Here is a 21,825-nt window from a genome sequence, read left to right on the forward strand (position 1 = left end):
TGCATAAACACAGGTAATCTCTACAATGGATTTTTTTTTCCAGGACCATTCATTCTGATGAACTGGGATTTGTCTGAGTTATATTACAGTATATTATCCATATCATCCATACTGATATGTATTTTCTTTTTCTTGCGTTTGATGGCATAATACAGATTAAAAGAAAAAAAATCATGGGGTGAGAATCTTAGCAGTAACAACAACAACAACAACTACAAATTACATTTCTGTAATAGTCATTTGCTATGGGTGTATCCACACAGAAAAAACTAAAAAAGTACTAAAACACAAGGGGGGAGGGGCGGGAGGAGAGACATGAAATGATTTAAGCTGCAACTGAACTGAAACTCTGGATCCAAATACTATCCTCCTCCCAAATTTGGAGCCATCCAACATCTAGATCTGTTATATGTAGCAGGAACACTTCCCTCAAAATAATTAAAATGAATTCATAGTGTTTTCCTGAACACTTTTGAGATTTAAAATAAAATCTTAAACTCTCCTTTTTAAGTTGTTGGCACTTATTAGGTATTTAATTCTTTTTGTTTTAACTCTATCTTTGTTTTGTTACTGAACATACATTTTCTATGAGCTCATTTATTTGAAGAAATACAGTTTCTCTCTTTTGTTTCTCCACCCAATATTCTTTCAGAATTCTCTGCAGTGGGCCTAACATCTTCCATTCCAAATTGCTCTCCATCCAATATGTTAACAGAAGCCAAATGTCTTCTCAAGGGCTATAGTCAGATTACACAATGGCACAGAAGACAGAAGGGAAGAGGAACAATTTGGTTTTGAAACATTTCCCCCTCCTATTTGCTTTCTGAATGTATCCGGGTGCTATATGCATATTCTGAATGGACCTTTTGCCCTTTTAAACATGGGCCTTTTGGAACCAAGAATAAAATCTGTAGCATCACAAAGCTTATATTTACTGAGGTAGAGAAACAAGTTAAAATACAAAGTTCTATTTTTGCAAACCCCTTAAATTCCTCATAGATATTGTTTTAGATTGTCATACTTGTATACCAAGCTAGCAAGGTAAAAACACCTTCTCTCATCTCTCTTCCATCTAAATACAGACAACAGGAGGTTGTTAAGATTTATAGAGGTAAATATGGCAGATTCTTCCATTTCCTCAGACCGGGATACATTTTTAAAAAAATATTCAGAATCATCTTAATCCTTGAGTAATTTGACTTGTAAGAAAGAAAGGAAAACATTACAAAGAGAACTTTTCAATCATTCATAATTCCTTACAAGGGGGCACCCCTAGGCTTAGGTGTGTGGTTTGCATCTTCTCTGTTTAACATACACATGTGCAGTTAAAAAGAAGGGTGCATCTCCACAACTGTGCACTTATTTTCTTGCTATTCTTTATGCTTGAATTAGGTTTTGTGCTTTTATGTCCCTCAACTGTATTGCATATGACCACTGAAGCCTTTTTGAGAAATCATAGCTTTAAGTTTTAATGCTGCTTCTGATGTTAAGAAACTATTCTTTCATATTTTAAATCACCGAACAACAGATTGAGGGAGAGGGTATGAGGAAAAATTTCCATTATTCTGAGTGAGCTGGAGATTTTTTGTTGTTTGTTTATTTGCTAAACACCTTAACCATATCAACCATATCAAGTACAACAGTTGAATCAAGTGAAAGAACTTCCTCCATTCCACACTAAGAACATATATACATAAAGCTGAGTTGCTAGTAATATATACATAGTAAGACCACACCTAGAAATATCACTGTGACTTACCTTATATAGTCACAAATGCTGAAGATATGTAAACTCTAGCAAAAATTATGTATCCATAGACTATATTCTTCATTGTTTGCATTCAAATTGATTTTCTAGGCCTGATCAAGGAGACTACTGGCATGAGTAAAGGTTTGCCTTAATTTTACATTGAAAAATGGAATATGGCCCTTACATTAGGAGCATAACATAGTAACAGAAGGAAGAAAAAGGAACATTTCGGGTAGCTTAGTAATATCATAGCTCAAAGGAGCTCATTTAATTGAATCTAACATTTAAAATGATGCCAACATATTGGGCAGGCTGCTTTTGCCTATGCTAGTGAGCAGCAAAAGTAACTTCACTCAACATATTAACTCAGGTGTGTGGAGGAATCATTCTGTGATATCCACAAAGAAAAATTATATCACTCCTTGACATTATAGACCTTTTTTTGCTGCAACCAACTCCACCAAAGTGAACATATTCTGTATTAGTATAAAATAATAAAAATCTCCACTTCTGCCAAAACAAAACAAAAAAAACCCCAACAGCTAAACACCCCTTATGTCCTTAACACAGTGTTAGAACTCTGAGGAGTGATACTTTTTGCTGACTTCTCCTCTTCTTTATATGTGAAATGGAGGAGATTTTGTATGAAAACACATACAACTCAGAACTGGTGAACTCACTGAGCCAAGAGCAGTAAAATGATGTTATGGTGACATTTTAGATTTATGAGAATATAGCCCCTCCCACTCCCCCCCCCCCCCAAAACTAATTTTTTTTAGAGGTGAAGGCAGCTGTTTATAGTAAGGGAAGAATCAGCATAGTTCAGTTAACAAAAACTTCACAAAATATCAAAAGGGGTTCAAAATTAAATCAATGCAAGTAATACGATTAAAATGGGAGCTATGCACCCACAAGTATATTCTCTTTTACAACACAAAATTGGTCCAAATATTCTTAAAAGAAGTTGCGATAGATCAATGGATGCACTCAACAATAAAACATTTCTATCAAATTAGCTAGTTAAATGGAAACTCCACCTAATTATTCCAATGCACATTTAGTACTTTTCTGTTTAAGAAATGAGTCACTTACCTAAAACCCCCAGCCTGTAGTTGAGGGTTACAACGATGACATTTCCATAGCTTGCTAGAATGCTCCCATCAATCATGTTGCCAGTACCCTCCATGTAAGATCCCCCGTGGATGTAGACCATAACGGGTTTCTTGTTGTTCTGATCATGAATGTCTGGAAAAAAATGCAAGTAAGGAAGACACAATAAAGTAATAAAAATATTGAAACAAAATAGGTAGTTGCTTTTTCACAAAAGTGCTATTAAAATAATTTCTTTTCCCCATATTTTCAATTTTATCTACAGCTCTTCAGTCAACTAGCTTTCCTCTGTGCTTGTACTTAGGTCACTTCAGAGTGATCGACGTCAAACTCAGTGGGTTTAGAGGCTGAGAAATTGTTTTTGGTATTTGTTTGTTACTTCCAAGTATAGTTTCATAAGGAATGTTCTCAGAACACTGGGAAAGTACTATAGTGTGTAAGAAATTTAACTGTAAGATAAATGAGAAGCCTCAATAGAAAATTAAATTGCACAGTAACTGGTGTCACTATTAGAATATTCTCAACACAAAATTCTAACTAATCAAGATAAACCAATACATTAAATCATAAAATGATACCATTGATCCAGTCTTCCCATTCCCCCAGCAACTGAGAGACATCTTTGTGGAAAGTATAAAGCTGCATTTCTTACTGCAATAACAGGCAACATCTTAACATTAAATTATCCAAATAAAAAAACCTAAACATGGCAAATCATCTCCTGTTTGAACCTGTCTAGGAGTTAACAAATAGGAGTAGCCTAGTACTCAACATCAAGATTTTGTTCCCAAACAAAATGAAGCTTTTAGTGTCATGTTGTGCCTAATCAAAGTGACAAGGTAGATGATCTTGCTGGTAAAGAACTAGATTAAAACCCAGGAGTTCTCTGTTCTAGTCTATATCTAAACAAAAGAACATAACACAATGATGAATATTGTACTCTGCTCAGTGAAGTACTGGAAAGCATATTTGATGACTATTGCACAGGCTCAGATTAGCCCTTGAAATATAACAGATACTAAAATGGTTTCTATGACAATGGAACCTCAAGAACAGCACTAAAAAGCATGAAACCTTGTAAAATAATTTGTTTTATTTAATCTTCTCTTATTATCAAGTGTTACCTAAAGGCTTGATCTTACAACATCAAAGTCAAAGGGAGTTTTACTATTTGAAATCAATGGGAGCAGGACTGGACAAAAATTAAGGCACTCAATCCATCACAATTTACTAGCAACCTGTTTATATCTAAAGTGATAATATATTTTTAAAATAATGAATGAACTATTTATTCCCTCTGTTGTGGACTTTAGGATATTACTTAGCCTTAGAATAGGCACTCATTAATAAAACAATTATTGATCATAATATAGTATATGTCTACCTTTCAAATTGTTTTTGTTTCTTCTAACTGGTTATGCAATCTGGTGTCACAAGTCATGGTACTGTCAGTTAGAAATTCATTTCTTGTATCAGTTATAAAAGAGAGGGTGTTATTTGGGCAAGAGTGAGGCTTCTTTTAGAGTGTTGTGTAAAGTTCTGGTCCACTTATTGGAAAGAAAGTATATTACAGCAATGAAGAAGGTACAATGGAGGGCAACTGATATGATACAAGGGCCAGAGATTTGAGTTACTGTCCTTTAAAAGGTTAGAGTAAATACAGCAGGACTGAACTCTCAAGAAAAGAGGAGATTAAGAGTGACTTCACTGTGATGTACACAACTCTGAAGGAAAGAGAAAAGAATTGTAACCCAACTATTTGAGCTGGTGTCAGATATAAGAACACAGGAGCAAGATATGAAATAACACTTAGAAAAGGCCAGATATAAGGAATTTGGGCTAAATTTCTGTACTCTATTACATCTACCAACTATTCTCAAACTACCAAGGGCTGTAATGTGAGCCCTAATTCAGGGGTAATTAATGTAACTAATTCAGACATTTTTTTAAAAATCTAATGAGTATTTAAATGAAAATGGATAGTCAGTATAACTTAAGTAAGAAGCAAGGATGAGTACAGAGAGAAATTTCATGACTTTTTTCCATGTTTAAAAGATCCTAAAAAGCTTCACTGCCAAAGAAGGAAACAAAACTATCTCATTGTAACACTTTTTATGATACTTCCTGTTAACTTTAGCATTTCCTTTCAATGGATCCAATCCAACTTTCCCAGAGGTCGTTGAAAAGATCATCACTGATTTCAATGGGATTTGGGTCAGGGTCAGATAAAATATAGCCTAGAAAATTGGCTAATTATAGGAGAAAATAGTGAAGCATCATCAATAGGCTTCCTTTATTTTTGTACCCTAGAAATAAAACATGTACCAAGAAGAAAATTAAATAAAAACACCACAGATGAGTTTCAAAGCAATTGCATCCACCATATAGTTTGTGCATCTGGGGAGGGAAAGAAGAATGGTAGAAATAACATGTGCTGTTTCATGAGTTTCATAAAGCAAGGTGAACTTACACAATGTATTAGAGGTAGAAAGGAGGAAGAACACATGCAAGTTTTTAAATTCCATTTTCTTTTCCTATGCAACAGTGAAGGGTGGAGGGAAACATTTGGTTGTAAATAATATTTATGCATGTTACTCACTTCACACATATTTAGGGATAACCTTTGTACTTATCTCACAAGGGAGCTACAGTCATCTATACGCTAATTTGGGTTTTAAAAATAAAAAAATAAAAATGGTTTCCAAAACAAGAAGAAAATAAATAAGCACATCGAAGTGCACTTTTGTCAAATAAGGGGGAAAAATCATGTTGAAATAATAATAATAAAAAGAAGAAGTTTATGTTCATGCATCAGGGTCGAGCTTGGGAAAAAAATACCTTCATCTTCACCGCGATCATTATTGGTTATATCATCTGGGCTTTTCTTTGTGTTGGCTCCTGGGGTCATAGTGAGAAGAATAAAGGGAAAAAAGAGAATTCAAAAACAGCAGATTCTTCAAAATTAAAAAAAACAAAATATAACCACTAGCCCCGAAAAATAAAAAAAATAGAAAAATGTAACACAAAAAGTCAAAATCTGTTACATTTGAAAAATTAAAAAAAAGATGCAAACTGCATACAAACATAAGATGTCAAGAAGAACAAATTCAAAATATTATTTCAAAAATATATGTATATCTCTAGTAAATCATCTGACAATTAAGCTATTTTGGTTAAAAGTCATTGCTGCAAAAACAAAATTAATGTGCAATTAAAAAGTAATATAAATAAAAAATATTAAATCCACCAAATTATCAGTTTTTCATAAGAAATACAGGTATTTTTATTTCTTTCTGTAATCTTGAAGGAATTATCACCTTTTAGTCACTATCTGAATTAACTTAATATTTGAATCATCCTCATGATGATTTATTAAATACTTTAATGAAAATAAAATTATGTATGAGTTTTATGTAACACTTGGTCTGTATCGAGACAATCCAGAATGTCCTTTTTTCTTTAAATCCAATTTCCTATGTAAGCAAAAAGACATTAAAAACACCAAATTTGAAAAACTGAAGAAATAAATTGTGAAAGACTCACTCCAAGCTATGGAATCAGCCCACAAGTAGCCCTGACTCACATAAAAGTGCACTGAATGGCCTTTACATAGTCAGAAATGAACTGAAAGTAGTTACTTACCATGACAATAAAACCATAATAATTTATCACAGACTTACTTAAGAATAGTAAACACTCACGTGTATTGAGAACATTATATATTTGTCTTGTGCTCAGGAGAAAAATATGAAATAGTACAGATAGTTATAAGGCCATCTCTCCACATCCCCAATTCTGAAAATGAGTCTAGATCTTGTCTTTAAAATGTCATATAACTATTCTGGTGCTGGGCATCTGATCATGTATTGCTAACTGTGCAGCAAACAGTTCACTGAAATGTGAACAGTTATCTGCTAGTGACTAAAATAAGAATGGAAAATTCATTTCCTTTCTAAGCAGAGTTAGAATTGAAATGTGGCTTCTAAAGATAAGTGACTGATGGGCTAAATAACCATGCTAACCTGTATATCTCTTTATTGCCTTTATTGGGGAGTATATTTTCTGTTCAGACTGAAGTGGAGCTATATACTTTGTTAATACGGGCAGAACACATATTTCACAATGAAACATATGATAGGATCTGCTATAATAATATATTTTCTTTTACAATTTATGATGACTACATATTTGACTCAATCCTCCTCCTATTGTATTCAGTAGCAAAAGTCTCACTGACTTGACTGAGTTCAGGATAAGGGCCTATTCTGTGTAAATGTCACTTGGTTTAGTTTCCATATTGACATTAAATTACTTAAATATTTTAATGTACTCACAGTTTTGTGTTAAAAAAGATTTAAATGAATGGAGTTGAACAGAAAATTCAGTCTATTGTGTTCTGAATTTTTAACAAGTCTCAATTTTCGATAGAAAATAGGCACATTATTTTTCTTCTACTTTTCTATTTAAAAATAAATTAGAAAAAACACCACAAATTAAAGGTAAAATATTCCAAGACAATACAATGGTCACTGCAAATAAGAATGGAATGTACTTAAAAATTGTTAGTGCAACAAGTGGTGTTGAAATGTGTCCTGTACATCATTTTGCTTTATGCCACCATCTTGACAAGAAAGCAGTGCAGATTTTATTTGTGAACATTCAAGGAGAGCTACTCACATAAGATCCCTCTAGCTGGAATTTAAAGCCAGATGAATTCAAATTAGGAATAAGACACTTAAAAAAAAAAAAAAGCAGTGAGGGAGATTAACCATTGGAACAAACTACCAAAGGCAGTGGTGGATTCTCCATCTCTTGATGTCTTCAGATCAAGACTGGAAGCCTTTCTGGAAGATACGGTTTAGTCAAATACAAGTTACTGGGCTCAAAACAGGAGTAACTGGGTGAAAGTTCTGTGTTACACAGGAGGTCAGACTAAACAATCTAATGGTCTATTCTGGCCTTAAAATCTGCGAATTTATTAGGTGGATCTCAGATGCAGAGCAGAAATTCCAGATACCAAACAGGGATTTGTACCACCTGTTCTCCAAAAATAGTTTGGGTGAGCTTTTGGAAATGTGATTCAGCCAAAAGAGAGGCGTGTTGCTTTAACAAATCTCTTTCCAAATGCTACCCAAGGAAAAAGAAATTGTGGTCAAATGTAAAAAGTTATTCCACCAGTGCGGTGGAAAAACTATGAAGCCTATAGCAAATGGATGAATCATACATATCCACCTATCATACATATCCACCTATACTATATCTGCTAGGTTCAAGATTGTACACCTATAGCAGCAATCCAGTACATACTGATGTTAGACCTCTACTGTAGGACGTTTCCTATTATACATGCAACAATAGATGGAAATCATGTGTCAAATACAAATCTGCCATATAAACCAAAGGAAATTGTTCTCACGTCACTAATACAAATAAAGAAATGCTACAAAACATACACCCATTAAAATGCTATCTATATACTTGTAGTGCCATATGTAACCATTCAAACCATCATTCATTCTTTTGGGACCTTTGAATGGGGGAGAAGAGAACAGATGAGGCTAGATTCTCCTATCATGCATGTGATTGCTCACATACTATAAAAAAGAGCAAGGGACATGGTCATAAGGTAATGGTGAGAGACTGCAGGGAAAAATGATTTTGGATGCAGTACATCCTGGAATAGGGTCAGCTGTCGTGGCCCAGGATAACTAGTGAGATATATGAGTAATTCACATGGTACTATGTAAGTAAACCTTTGATGAAAATTTACTACATTTTTTGATATGTTCAGGGATGGTTCAGACAATGCAGCCATAACTTCATCTTCCAGATACTGTCAGGGAAGCCCAACCCCACCAAGAACTAGCTGAATTGATAGAGCCACACTCATTTCTGATACTCACATGCTGGATGGGGTGACGTGTGTACAGTGTGATGACAGAGCTCTGTGATGAGAGTTTAGGTACCATGAAGGGAAGCAGGAGCTCTTTCCCTCTATCATAGCCCTGGCTAGGACACAGCTCAGGTTCCCTCTTCTTCTTTTAAAATAGAAAACTTCCATCTGCTGTTCCCCTAACTCACTGTATTCCCTGCATAAATATACATACACACCAGGTCTGGACACAGTATCTATTCCCCATCCCACAGGGCAGAATACCCTCGTCCAGATGGCAGGGCATAGGGTTTGGGGCATACTAAGATAAGGTAGACAAATGCACACCAAAGCTTGGACTTTGCAGGCAGAGAACAGTTATCTAGACAAATGGTTTTGTGGAAGGCTTCAGATTTGCTTTAATATGTCATAGAGATGGTAATGATTAAGCTTCTTTGACCAGATAAGAAACATGCAAGGATATGAAAGGTAGTTTTTTTTAATCGTCTATCTGGCAATCATTGAACTAAACTGCTAGTGCTGCCTTCTTCACATGTTCCTATGCATTCCAGATATGCATGCAACAAGAGAATTTGTCAGTCTATAAATCATCTTAACAGGAAGATGTGTTTTTTTCTGTTTTAATTCTTGATCCTGAGCCCACTAAATACTGACTTCAGTGTAACATCAGTCCCTTACACAGGAAGTGATAAATGTTGGAGTGATGGTGGAGTGATTGAGGATTATGGTACCAGTAGAGCTAGAATTGCCTGTCTGGGAGCCAGGTTCACCCTCCCTCATGTAGTAGCAATAGTCTAATAGTTGGTATTAGGGTTCTGGATCTGGAAAGCATGCAGAAGGGCAGTGAATATCAGCAGCCAGAGACTCCATTTTTGCCCTTTTCATTTTGTGTGTCAGAGTAAGATAGTTAAATCTGATATCCCTGGAAAAAAATGCTTCCTGTATATTTTGCAAAGTGGTGGTTAGCCACCTCTACTTCCAGCACACCCCGAGAAAAGAGAATTTAGGAACTCTAGATTAGGTATAATGAGATGCAAACACACTCCAGTGCACATAACAGGACTTCAGTACGTGGGGGACGTAAAGGGTATGGAATATGACTGTGCAATGTCACACATTAAGCTTTTCATTCTTTACAGCCTGAAGGAGGAGTCATGGACTCACCTGTGTCTCTATACAATGTAACATTATTTTAACTATTTGTTCAGCGAATGAATTGTTTCTCTTTTAATTGCTATATTTCATTCACTGTGAGATGTTTTTATTGTTAATTAAAAGATAGTGTATGTCTCAGCTGTGGTCTTTTTTTGTCAGCTTAATCTACTGCATCACATACATCAACCTCGAAGTCATGGTCAAAGGATTCTGACCACACCGACTTTCCCACATTACTAAATGAGGAGGGATCCTAGATAGATCAAAGGAAATTCTGGAATGGCTTCTTGTATGGAATCAGCTGATGACCACTGATGCACATTATTATAAGTATTAATTTAGACAGTTCCATAAATTTACATGGCGGTTTACAAACAGAATAAGAAATAATAAGGAATTGAAGGTCTATGCTACCAGGGCCAAAATCTTTATGTGAAACATGTAGTATTTTAAAACATGCATTTAATGTGCTTCAGATAGTCTTGGTTACATTTAGGCTAATATTTCTATGAAAGTTCAGGTTTCTGAAGATGTTGGGAGCCTGTTCTGTACATGACAACTGGAACAAGTTATCAACTAAGGACAGATCTGACCAAATGCTGGGTGATGTCTTGGCTGGTGTTCTGGAATACATCTAAGGGGCTAAGCCAAAACCTGTTGGAATGGCTCCAATGACTTTAGTGAGTTCTGGATGAGGATTTTTTGTCAGTCAGAAAACTTTTTATTGTTTCTTTGGTATTTAGGGGCTCCTTCATTTTTTTTTTTATTTTTATTTTTTTTTTTTTTAATTTTCTCTTTCTGAAATGATATCACATGCTGCTCCCCCAGGCACTCAGATCCTGATTATGCATTCACTTTTCTACAAATATCTGTGGATTAGGTTCAGGTTAAATCAGTTTCTCAAAGCAGACTGTGCCTCCCCTGTTCATTCTACATAGAAGCGATCATAAATTAAGGAGTCATGTCACCTCATGTAAGTCATATATGCATCAACTGATTCACATTCTCCTTGACTATGACCAAAAATGTCATTCAGATATAACATTTCTGGAGTTGGGGCACCTTTCAGATTTATCCACAATCTGTTGTAAATCCACTATCTTCTTCATCCTCCCATGTAAAAGCATTATCTATCTATCTATCTATCTATACAGTGCTGCTTACTGGGATGTGGTATATAAAGCCATATAATCATGGAAGGGGTTAAGGAATAGCTTTGGACTACAGTGGTCCCGCCCCTCCACACCTGCAAATCATGCCAGGACCGGAAAAGGGGTAAAAAGGAGGGAATTTCACTCAGATGGAGGGCTAACCCTGGGAAGGGAGCAGGCTGTTGAGCTACCTAGCGCACAAAGAGAGGTCTGACAGCCAACAGAGCCTCTACACTCAGAAAATAAAGACACAGATCCTCTGGGCCAAGAAAGGGAAAGAGACTGGGACTTGTACTGGAGACCCAATGATCTCTGTGGTAGACTGAAATTCTTGCATGGCCTTCATAAGTGAGAGAGATGCCACCTACAGGTTTCTTTTCATTTTTCTATTATGATTTTATTTAACCTTGTTTCCTGTCTGTGGACTGTTTTGTTTGTTTTGGCTGGGACCCTAAGGGTATGTCTACACTGCATTCAGCCTAGGCTTTTACTCAGGTTTGACGCACCCCTTCCATCCACACACAAAATCATTCTGACTTGGGTCAGCAAGCACTCAGGACCTGGGTCCTAGGAGCTTTTTGGGGGGGTGGGTGGAGGGGGAGGGGGCAGATCAGAACCCAAGTCCTTCTGGGACTCTTCTCCAAGCTCTGTCATTTTGTAGTGTGGACACAGATCGAATCACAGACCCTAGTAAGAAGTCTGTGTAGCACAGTATGGGTGTGTTAGCTTGGCAATGAGACCCACGTGCAGGAACTCTAAACCTAGATTCACAGTGCAATATGGACGCTCAAGCATGGGCTTGTATACACCAAATCCACAAACCCAAGGCCCACAGAGCTGGACTTATTGTGTAGGGTGGACACATGCTGAGAGGGTAAGAAACAGCCAAATGGACTCAGATAGAGGGTTGAGCACTGGCCCCTCTAGACTGCGACACACCTTAGCATCCGCTGAGGTGGGGGCAATTGGACCCGCATGCTTGTGGTCTGAATATAGCTCCTAAAGGCGATGATCTGCCAAGAACAGACTTGTGACACTTATACTTTAGGTACTTTCTCTGAAGTCTGTAATGAAAGTGATTTTTTTTCCAGCTGTTGCGTAAACTGATGCCACTTTTCTGTGTGATTTCTTTGAATTGAGTGGGTTTGACTGAAGCAATTGCTCTATCTTTCATGCTATATACCTTTTGATGCCATGTAATTTTTGGAAAGCACACAGTTTTCAGGTTTGTAGGAGAAAACAACAGCACATCCATTAACTGCATGACCACTCAGCTTAGAAGGGGCCTGCTTAAGCTTCTGGAAATATCTAGTTCACACCTGCTTTAGCAAAGGATTTAAGATAGTCATTCTCACTAGCGATGTGTCATCTCATTTGTTCAGTCACTCCAACACTTCTGAGGAGCTCCTGGCTCCTCATCTAATGATGACACTACCAAAGAACTTCAATAGTTCATTCCCAATACTGTTAATGCAGTTTCTAAAAGTGCTTCCATGGGATTTCCACTGTAATGCCTGTTTGTTAACAATACTATTCTTTTGAGATGTTTCCATTAAATCATCAGTATTATTTATAGTGGGACAGTAGTAAACAATGTCATTGCTTGCACTATTGCCAGGTGTGTTATATACCTGCTTTACTGCTTCTGTATTAGCTTGTCCTCTCCTTGGGGCAGTGACTGTTTTTCACATGTATACCATCTGAATACATTGTCAGTACCCAGCAAATAATTGCTAATAAAATGTACATCATAAATCCAGAGAACATATATGGACCTCTCATTTCTTGATAGGATCATCAGAAAAACTGTGTGATAACACTTGTATATTGGCTTCCCATTAACTCTACTTCAAGCCTGTAAAGTCTATTCTTTACTCTTGTCTTTTACAAGTCTGGGGGCATTTCTACATTTCTGGAAGGAAACAAACTTTTTTTGTTTCTTTCTGCAGTCAAAACCTATGAAATCAGAGACTGAGGATACGGCTACACTTGCAGATGTAGAGCACTGGGAGTTAAACCGGCCCTCGGAGATCGCAGCAGGGAAAGTGCTGCCGAGTGTTTACACTCTCAGCTGGAAGCACACTGGCATGGCCACATTAGCAGCTCTTGCAACACCACAGAGAGCAGTGCATTGTGGTAGCTATCCCAGTATGTAAGTGGCTGCAGCATGCTTTTCAAATAGGGGGTGGAGTGGAGTGTGACAGGGAGTGTGTTGTGTGTATGTAGGGGGAGAGACAGTGTGTTTTGGGGGACAGAGATTATGTCAGCATGCTGTCTTGTAAGTTCAGACAGCGGCAGGGGGAAACCCCGATATCAGCCCTTGCCCCCCCCCCACCTCTCTCTCTCTCACACACACACACACAAATGCCTGCCTCTGCAGCAGGAGCATTCCACAGTAATGGTTTGCTTTGTCCCCGAGCAGATAAGCATGCCGGCTGTCAGAAATGGAGCTTTGAAAGGGGATATCCACATGACTGCAGCCGAGTTCAAAACAATGACCAGAGTGGCCACTTGACTTCAGGGGATTATAGGACGCTTCCAGCCGCCAATCACAGTGCAGTAATGCAACACTGACACCCGGGCATTTCAGCCAGGGCGCAGCAAGCTTTATGCTTCTCGTGGAGGTGGATTACCAGAGGCGCTCCAGCTGCAGAGTCCAGGCACTCTAAGTGCCTTGCCAGTGTGGACACCTCAGGAGTTAGGGTGCCCGGGGCTGATTTAATGCACTCTAACTTGCAAGTGTAGCCAAGTCCTGATTTGTGTGTGTGCGTGTTAAGAAACAGACCATTTATAAAGATGTTTAATGGTCATATTCTCTTTCTCTGAGTTATCTCAAAATTTAGATTGTCTGAAAATCTGGATTTGGATAATCTCTCACAAGATATTATTCTAAACAATGATTTCTCTTTTTTTTTGGTCTCATTTCATCTTATGCAAGTCTAAAACTGCAAACTTTTTGGCATTACTGTAGAGCTAGCTTGTGTCCTTTGTATGCACCCCTTAGTAAGGGAACAGTGTTGTGACAATAGGACCCACCAAGTGACAGAGCCTAACATCAATGGAGTCATATCAAAATAATCGTATAACCACAAAATATATATATATATTGTGATGGGGCAAGGCCAGATGGCTATAGTAAAGTAGTGAGGAACAGGTATGTTAGCCCCAGGCTAAACAAATCCCTGGTACCATGGTAACCAAATGGCAGTTGCTCCAGGTTAATCAAGACACCTGGAGCCAATTAAGATCCTTCTAGAAAGCAGTGGAGATAGCCAGGTTGATTGGGACACCTGAAGCGAATCAAGGGCTGGCTGGAATTAGTTAAAAGCCTCCCAGTTAGTCAGTGAGGGCGTGTATCAGGAGCTGTAGGAGGAAGCCATGCTGTTGGAGGAACTAAGCAGTACAAATCCATATCAAGCGCAAGGAAGGAGGACCTGTGAAGGAGATATTGAGTGGAGGCTGCTGTGGGGAAGTGGCCCAGGGAATTGTACACATCCTAGTTCCAAAAAGTCAGCTACCATAGCTGCTACTATTAGGGTCCCTGGGCTGGAGCCCGGAGTAGAGGGCTGGCACGGGCTCCCCCTCCCCTCCCCAATTAATCACTGAAACTGGGAGACAACAGAGACTGTGCGAGGGAGGGTTGCTTCTCTTCACCTCCCTTGCTGGCTTATGATGAAAATGGCTCAGTAAGCTGTTACCCTTGCCTCTAGAGAGAGAAGGACTACATGGAGGGTCACAGTGAGCCTCTGAGGCTAGCGAAATCCACCAGGAAATGCGGGACCCACGGAGACAAGGACAGAGCTTTGTCACAATATATAAAATATCTCACCTCTCATAACTTTTCCTTGTAGTTTGCCTATTTTTCAACAAAGAACTAAAAAAAATATTTTTGAAAAAAAAATTGATTCATTTTTTTTCACTAGAAAAAAAAATCAAAAATCAAAACATTTTCATGAAGAATTTTCATTTAGAAGACAACTGTTTGCTTAAAAAAAATGTTGGAACAAAAAAATTTCATTCAGCTCAGGTGCTGACCTATCACAACAGTGAATTGCTAGCTGGTGTGTTAAGGCAATAGAAGGAAGGCTCTCTTCATTCCCTGACTCTCTCTGTCCACAACCAGCAGGTGGGAATGTAATCAGGAATTCAGCATCTCTTAACCCTACATCCCTGGACCTGAAATCCTAATGGTCCACACACAAGGAAGCAAGGAGGAATGAAGCCCTCCCTCTCCCGCTCTCCGCCCCCCCACAGTCTAGAACCTGGAATTTTTCAGGTTATTCCCTGAGGTCAGAAGAAAAAAACAAACAAAATAAATAATACATTTTTTCAGATCCTTGACTTCCCAGGGTACAAACTGAAGACACCAGTACTAGCTCATATAAGAACACCATCACCATATACTGTCTTTGAATAGCATGTCTTCCTGCATTTCCTTTTGACATTTTTTTCTGGCTAATTAACTGATAATTAAATGAAGGTGATCCTATTAGCCACTCCTCTGCCTTCCATTTTCTAACAACTTGCCAGCATAACAAAGAGTAGGAACAGTTTTGGTAGTAGTGTGTGAAGGATTTTACATTTACCATTTCTTTATTTAGATTATTTAAATAGAGTATATGGCACCTAGAAAACATTCTAGTCTCCTCACAAACTCCCTCTCTCTCTCTCTTTTTAAGTACAGTGTAACTTAAAAATAGGAAGTTTTGTGCTTCAATGTATGCCAACATATGAAACATGATGCAAGATACTTTTATTTGTCAAAAGATAGTGGCAGGCTTGCTGTTTGATTTTAGTGAGATTACGTGAGTGTGAATGAAGGCACAACTTCCTTCTGTATCTTTAACTGAGAGTGAAATGTTCAGTGAATTTGATTTCACACAATATACACTGTCAGATACAGAAGAGTCTATATGATTACTGATATAAATATATCGGTCCAGATGTAGGAATTATTCACCAAAGGAAAGGAAACTGGGAGTTATCTATATCTTGTCCCAGCACAGCTGGAGGAAACTTCCAAATTCATGGATCTCCGGGCACCCGCAAAGGACAGTGCTGTAGCAGCCAAGTGACACAGCACAGCTCTCTGATCCATCTGCACCTCCTAGGGCAGCATATAGATAAGGCAGCAACTCTCCCATGGTAGTACAAGAGCCATGCCCACGGGCTGTCCCTCCAGATAATTTCACCTGAATAGAGGGCAGTCAATGTAAGATAAAGTAGGTCAGATTTATATTAGGCTTGAGAATCCCCATGATATTAAAGTTGAATGACACTACAGACAGTGACTTCAGCACCTATCGTGCAGTGCACTTCTGGGTAGACTTTGGAAGGGTCAAGGTAAGAGGAGAGAATGCTGATGATCCAACTTTTTCAATCCCCATCCAGGATGCACCTGATCTGATTCCCATCCATATGCATCTGTGTATTAGACACATGTTCAATGCTAATTTATGCATTAATTATTAAATTGGTACTAGCTGTTGTCTGTTGCTGTATAAAATTATTCTGGAAAAAAGGGTTATATTCAAAAGAAGAAAGTTTGAATCAAAGGAAATTTTATAATGATTGAAATAGAATGTCTATAGTCAATACAAAATAAATAAAGAATATTCAGTTGTGAGAACTTTACTTCTGTATGTTTGTTTCTTTCTTTCAAATGTTTCCACCCCTTGAGCACAGCCTCTGTAATTCCTCAGTTGCCTTAAGTGATTTCAAGGGGATCTTCAAACACAAATTAGATGCCTCTCATCTCTCCCTCTCCTAATTGACAACAAGGCTTGGATCTCTATTGTCCTGACTAATATTTAATGTTGAAGTCAATGTCAAGATTATTCACTCAGAATTTGACTGAAAATGTTTCTGATTTAATGGCATGAATGCATTTTTTGAACTACTACCCTGCCACTTAGTAACAAAAACAAAATTAAAATGGTCATCATTTGATAGGAACCACACAAAAAATGGCTTTGTATTCCAACTGCTATCTCTGTATAGAAGCAGCATTTAACTAATGGACACTCAACATAATTGGATTTGTGTTCCTTCACAGTAGCACTTTCCTAATGGCATCAGCTGCAACAGTTTGAAACTCACTGCAATCCCAGACCGCAGTCACTTTCCAATGGCTGCTCTCAGCACAGTCAGGAAAATGCTCCTGTCCAGGATAAGAGACTTAATTATGTCAAGTGACAATGTTATTGGACGTTCATACTTGGCTGGACTGAATAAATGCAGCATCCCTGAAAATTCTTTGCTAAACGCAGAAGAGAAAGACACGAACAATATTAAACATTATTTCATATACTCCTTTCAACACAATAGAAAAGGGCCACACCCCAAAAATATTTACACAAAACTACATTACAAATGTTAATGTTGCAAAGTGAAACAATAAAAAAGTCTAGAAATGCTAATGGCTGCAAGTGCACAGTCAGCTCTCTGTGCTTATATATTGTAATAGTCTAATTATATGGCCACATACTAGTCTTTCAGTATTATTTCTTCCATCATTCAAAGCATGGATTAATCAGTGAATAAAAGAGGAGTGAAACATGTACCATATTAGAAGAGAAGGGTGAACACTGAATAATTGCATCCCCCAAAGAGCAAGGAAGGAATTGTTACTCTTTCCCTGTGGTTTTGTCACAAGTCCCAATTGTTTATGGTAGTGAATATATGAATATACTGCCCCAGAAACAACCCAGGAATCAGATTGTGACTCAGAGATAGTTTCCTGTTGCTCTAAGCAAGGATGTACCTTGCGCCATACAGGTGGTACAGCATGTGTTCTTTGGAATGCCTAGGCAGTTAAACTGGCCAACATATTTGAGGTGCATGGAATCATTCTGTGAAGGATGGAGGTGTCATGGAAGCAACTGTCCTACTCCTTTCTGTATAGGGTATGGGCAGGAGCGGCGCCAGGGTTTTTGCCGCCCTAGGCGGCAGCGCTCCTCCACAGTAATCAGTGGCAGCTCCTCCTCTGAAGCTGCATTCTCGGCGGCGGGGGTCCTTCCACTCCGGGTCTTTGGGGCACTTCGGCGGCGAGTCCCTGAGCGAGTGAAGGACCCGCCGCCAAATTTCCACCGACGACCCGGAGCGGAAGAAGCCCCTAGCCGCCAAAATTCCGCAGAGGGCGGCAAAATGCTGCCCCCCACATCCTGCCGCCCTAGGCGACCGCCTAGGGTCCCCTAGTGGAAGCGCCGGCCCTGAGTATGGGAGATCTTTTTCCTGAGAGCTCCTCCTGCAATGGTACTCAGAAATGGCCTGGGACCCAGGCAGGGAGGAGGACTGCTACATTTGTAGATATGCAGAGCAGTAACAAAGCATTTTGTTTGAAAAAAATAATAAAGTAGAACCTCAGAGTTACAAACTGAATATTGCCTTAATACAACTTTGAAATTTTACTGTGCAGAAGAAAAATGCTGCTTTTAACCATATTAATTTAAATGAAGCAAGCACAGAAACAGTTTCCTTACCTTGTCAAATCTTTTTGTTTAAACTTTCCCTTTACTTTTTTAACGCAGTACTGTATTTGTGGGTTTTTTGTTTTTAGTATTTTTTTGTCTCTGCTGCTGCCTGATTATGTACTTCTGGCCCAAATGAGATGTGTGGTTGACCAGTCAGTTCGTAACTCCAGTGTTTGTTACTTTGAGGTTCTACTGTACTGCCATATGTAGGACTTGATCCTCAGCTATACTGACTAAATCCTTGAACTGTAAGAGTGCTGGACTAGGAACTATCTTTATGTTACTTTTTATACAGTGCATTGTCCAGTGGGACCCTTCTCTCTAGTTTGGGCCCCTATGTGCTACTGCAGCAACAACAACAAAATGATTAGTCACCATAAGCACAAATAGAGCTATGCAGAATTACACCACCTGAGGATCTCCCTGTATTCACATTGATTTGTTTCTCATTCCTGCTGGGGGCTGGTTGCTATTAACTTGTATTACAAGTGAAATTCAAAATCTGAACATTAAACACTGTGAAAGAGACCTTTTGATCATTAAAAAGAGAAGGCAAAAACAAGCCTGGCCATATGTGATGCAACTTCACAAGTTGGCTTTAAAACAAAAACCCACTGCAGACACGTTATTTAAAGTGCAGTCTGTGAGAATGCACCCTGCTCCACGCAGTATAAACAGTTTAATGTGTTAATGGCTTCACTGGCTGTTGAAAATCAAATGATTTATACTCAGGTTCTTTTAAGCACCTTGGCGTTAAGAGTTTTTGCTTTGTGATGAGTAAGCCAAAATAACCCAAAAGAGCTGGCAAGGCACCTTGTTATTTCGAAGCATCTGTTGGATAGACTTCTCTCTAGAACAGGGCAGACTGCTGTTGATTCCACAGCAAGTGTCACTATGAATTAATAAGTAACTAAATATATAATGGGCCAAATTTTGGCCCTCTGTTCCACCTGTTCTACTTTGCTCTAACAGTGAAAAGCCAATAGAAAGTTGACTTAACCACCCCTTGTGGCTTTCCCCACTGTGCGGGATCTCCAGGTGATGTAGAACCAACATGCCAAATTAACCCCACCTTCAGTGTTGAATCATGCTGATGGTGTGGTCAGAGCAATGTTGCACTCCATCAATCCTCAACTGATGAAACTGCTCCCTGGAAAACATTATCAGCAAGTGCAATTTAGAACAGCCGAGGAATAGCTCTAAGATCCTGTCCAGTTTGTGGTCTGATATAACCAGATTGGTTTAGGAACTGATTTAGTTAAATTGGTGCAACACCCCTTCACCCAGAGTGGACAGTGTGTACCTGCATGTGTACATTAGGCCTAAAACATGCTGAGTCAAACAGATCACCCCAGACTGGCCAACTCCCAAGACTGGATCAAATTAAAAGGAGGCATAAAGCTGCCTTTGCCACTCTCCTTGGCTATACTGGGTGGAGTTTGGCCACAGATGAGCATTCAGTCCAGTGAGTCTCAACCAGAATCACAACCGTGCGGTACAATCATTTCATCGACCTAATTTGTCCCTAAAGAAAACCGCTTTTAATTTTCTCAGATTATCACAAGTTAAGCACTTTTCTTTCAGACACTCAACATGGTGGGCCCTAGACAAACAACTAAGGCCTCAGACCTGCAGAGAACTCTGTGCAGGTGGCGCTTCGCCCCCACCATGGAGCCCTACTGTCCTACATGGTGCTTTGTGTGGACGCAGGGATTCACTTGCCAGATCATGACCTAACTCCTGCAAACAATGCACAGATGGGATATAATGTTACTACTAAATAGGTGAACTAATTGTTTCAACATTTTCTTTTTTAGCATGAAACACATAAGGGAAACGCTGAAGGTGAATGACTGCCATTTTACACCCACTCTCCCTGCCCCCACAGAGCCCATCCCTTTTTCAAAATAGGGAAATGTTTCATGAGGTGATTTGCGGAAAGTTCACAATTTTGCCCCTTCTGAAATCTCCCCACCTTTGCAATAAAAACAGCTCAATCATTAGTAAAAAGAGGCAAACTGCACCATGAACCAAATTACCTATTTTTTAAAAAACACTTGCAATAAATTCTTGCTTCCCCTGGGAATACACATGGAGGGACAAATCCCCTGTGGAGGGTCACTGGCAGCACAACTGGTCAAGTTCTGCTCTAAAAGGGAAAGGGGCAGTCTGGGGACAGGGCATGTTCAATGCTGGGGTTTAGGCAGGGCCTAAGGATCTGCTGATAAACTGTTCTCTGTATGCTCTTGATTGGGTGGGGATGCTGTGTAAGGGACCAGGGAGGCTAGTCCAGCCATTTGGCTGTAGTAATCTATGCAAAGTGACACTGAACCTGGGGAGAGAACTCCTACCCCATTCTATCTGCCTTTCACCGAGCTTGGCTACTCAAGCTGAATGGAGCTTTAGGATTTTCACTGTGGTGAAATTAGTCTTTTTATCCACAGTTCTTTTTTCTCAGTGCTCACCCTACCAAGAATGATACTGGGTGGATCATCCACCCTCAGTGTTGCCATGTTTTTCAATTATATCACAAATCTCATGATAACAGGTGTTTTAGTTAAAGCCTCAGCTCCTGGAGTAACATGATTACATAAAAATCTTAGCATCCATCCCTAATGGTTGCATAGAAAAAACTATATAAATGTGACCCAAGAGTCACTAAATAGTACACTAAATAGTTGAAAACCATCAGGAAAAAAATGTTTTAAAATCTCATTATTTTTGTGGCCTGCCTCGTAATTTTTGAACACATGGAATTGGCAATGTTGCACCTGTATTCGGATACCAACAACACGCATGCACATGTACACATACACACACACTCTCTCTCTTTCTCTCCAATTCAAAACACAAAACATAGATTAGTATATCTCTATAGATATTGAAAATATAACTCCTTATGTCCTATTGCGGTTAATAGTCCTGTCAACATTCTCTTATTTTCATAGGTCTAAATCAAAACTAAAAAAAAAGCAAATGTACATTTGCCTGAAACTTAGCATTCAGACCATGGACTTTATTAGTTTATTTATGTATTTTACATATTTAGGGGAGCGGGAGGAGAGAAGTCAGAAAAGAAACTGCTGCTCTTATGCGCTGGTAAAATGTTCCCTGATTCTACCATGCTCTCTCCTTTATGATGACAAGATAGAAACATGTAACCTAATTCTGCCCTTTCTTCTCTATGAGCCATATGAAGTCAAAGGGAACAAGTTAGGGAAGAATGTGGCTCATATAGTTTTAAAAAATCCTCATTTTGTTTATTATTAAAACTTTAGGTTATTACAACTAAAG

The 21,825-nt window shown here is 38.6% G+C and overlaps 1 protein-coding gene across 1 annotated transcript in view; it reads right to left on the reverse strand.

Moving 5' to 3' along the window:
* LOC113406207 (neuroligin-4, X-linked) overlaps window positions 1–21,825 on the reverse strand; it is a 186,475-nt gene that overhangs the window by 107,672 nt on the left and 56,978 nt on the right. The window contains exon 2 of the mRNA XM_026649501.1: window positions 2,843–2,995. Within this exon, the coding sequence (XP_026505286.1) occupies window positions 2,843–2,995 (153 nt within the window). The remainder of the gene's footprint in view (window positions 1–2,842; window positions 2,996–21,825) is intronic.

This window comes from Terrapene carolina, unplaced genomic scaffold (assembly GCF_002925995.2).
Source record: "Terrapene carolina triunguis isolate 2854851 unplaced genomic scaffold, T_m_triunguis-2.0 Scaffold23, whole genome shotgun sequence".
NCBI lineage: Eukaryota > Metazoa > Chordata > Testudines > Emydidae > Terrapene > Terrapene triunguis.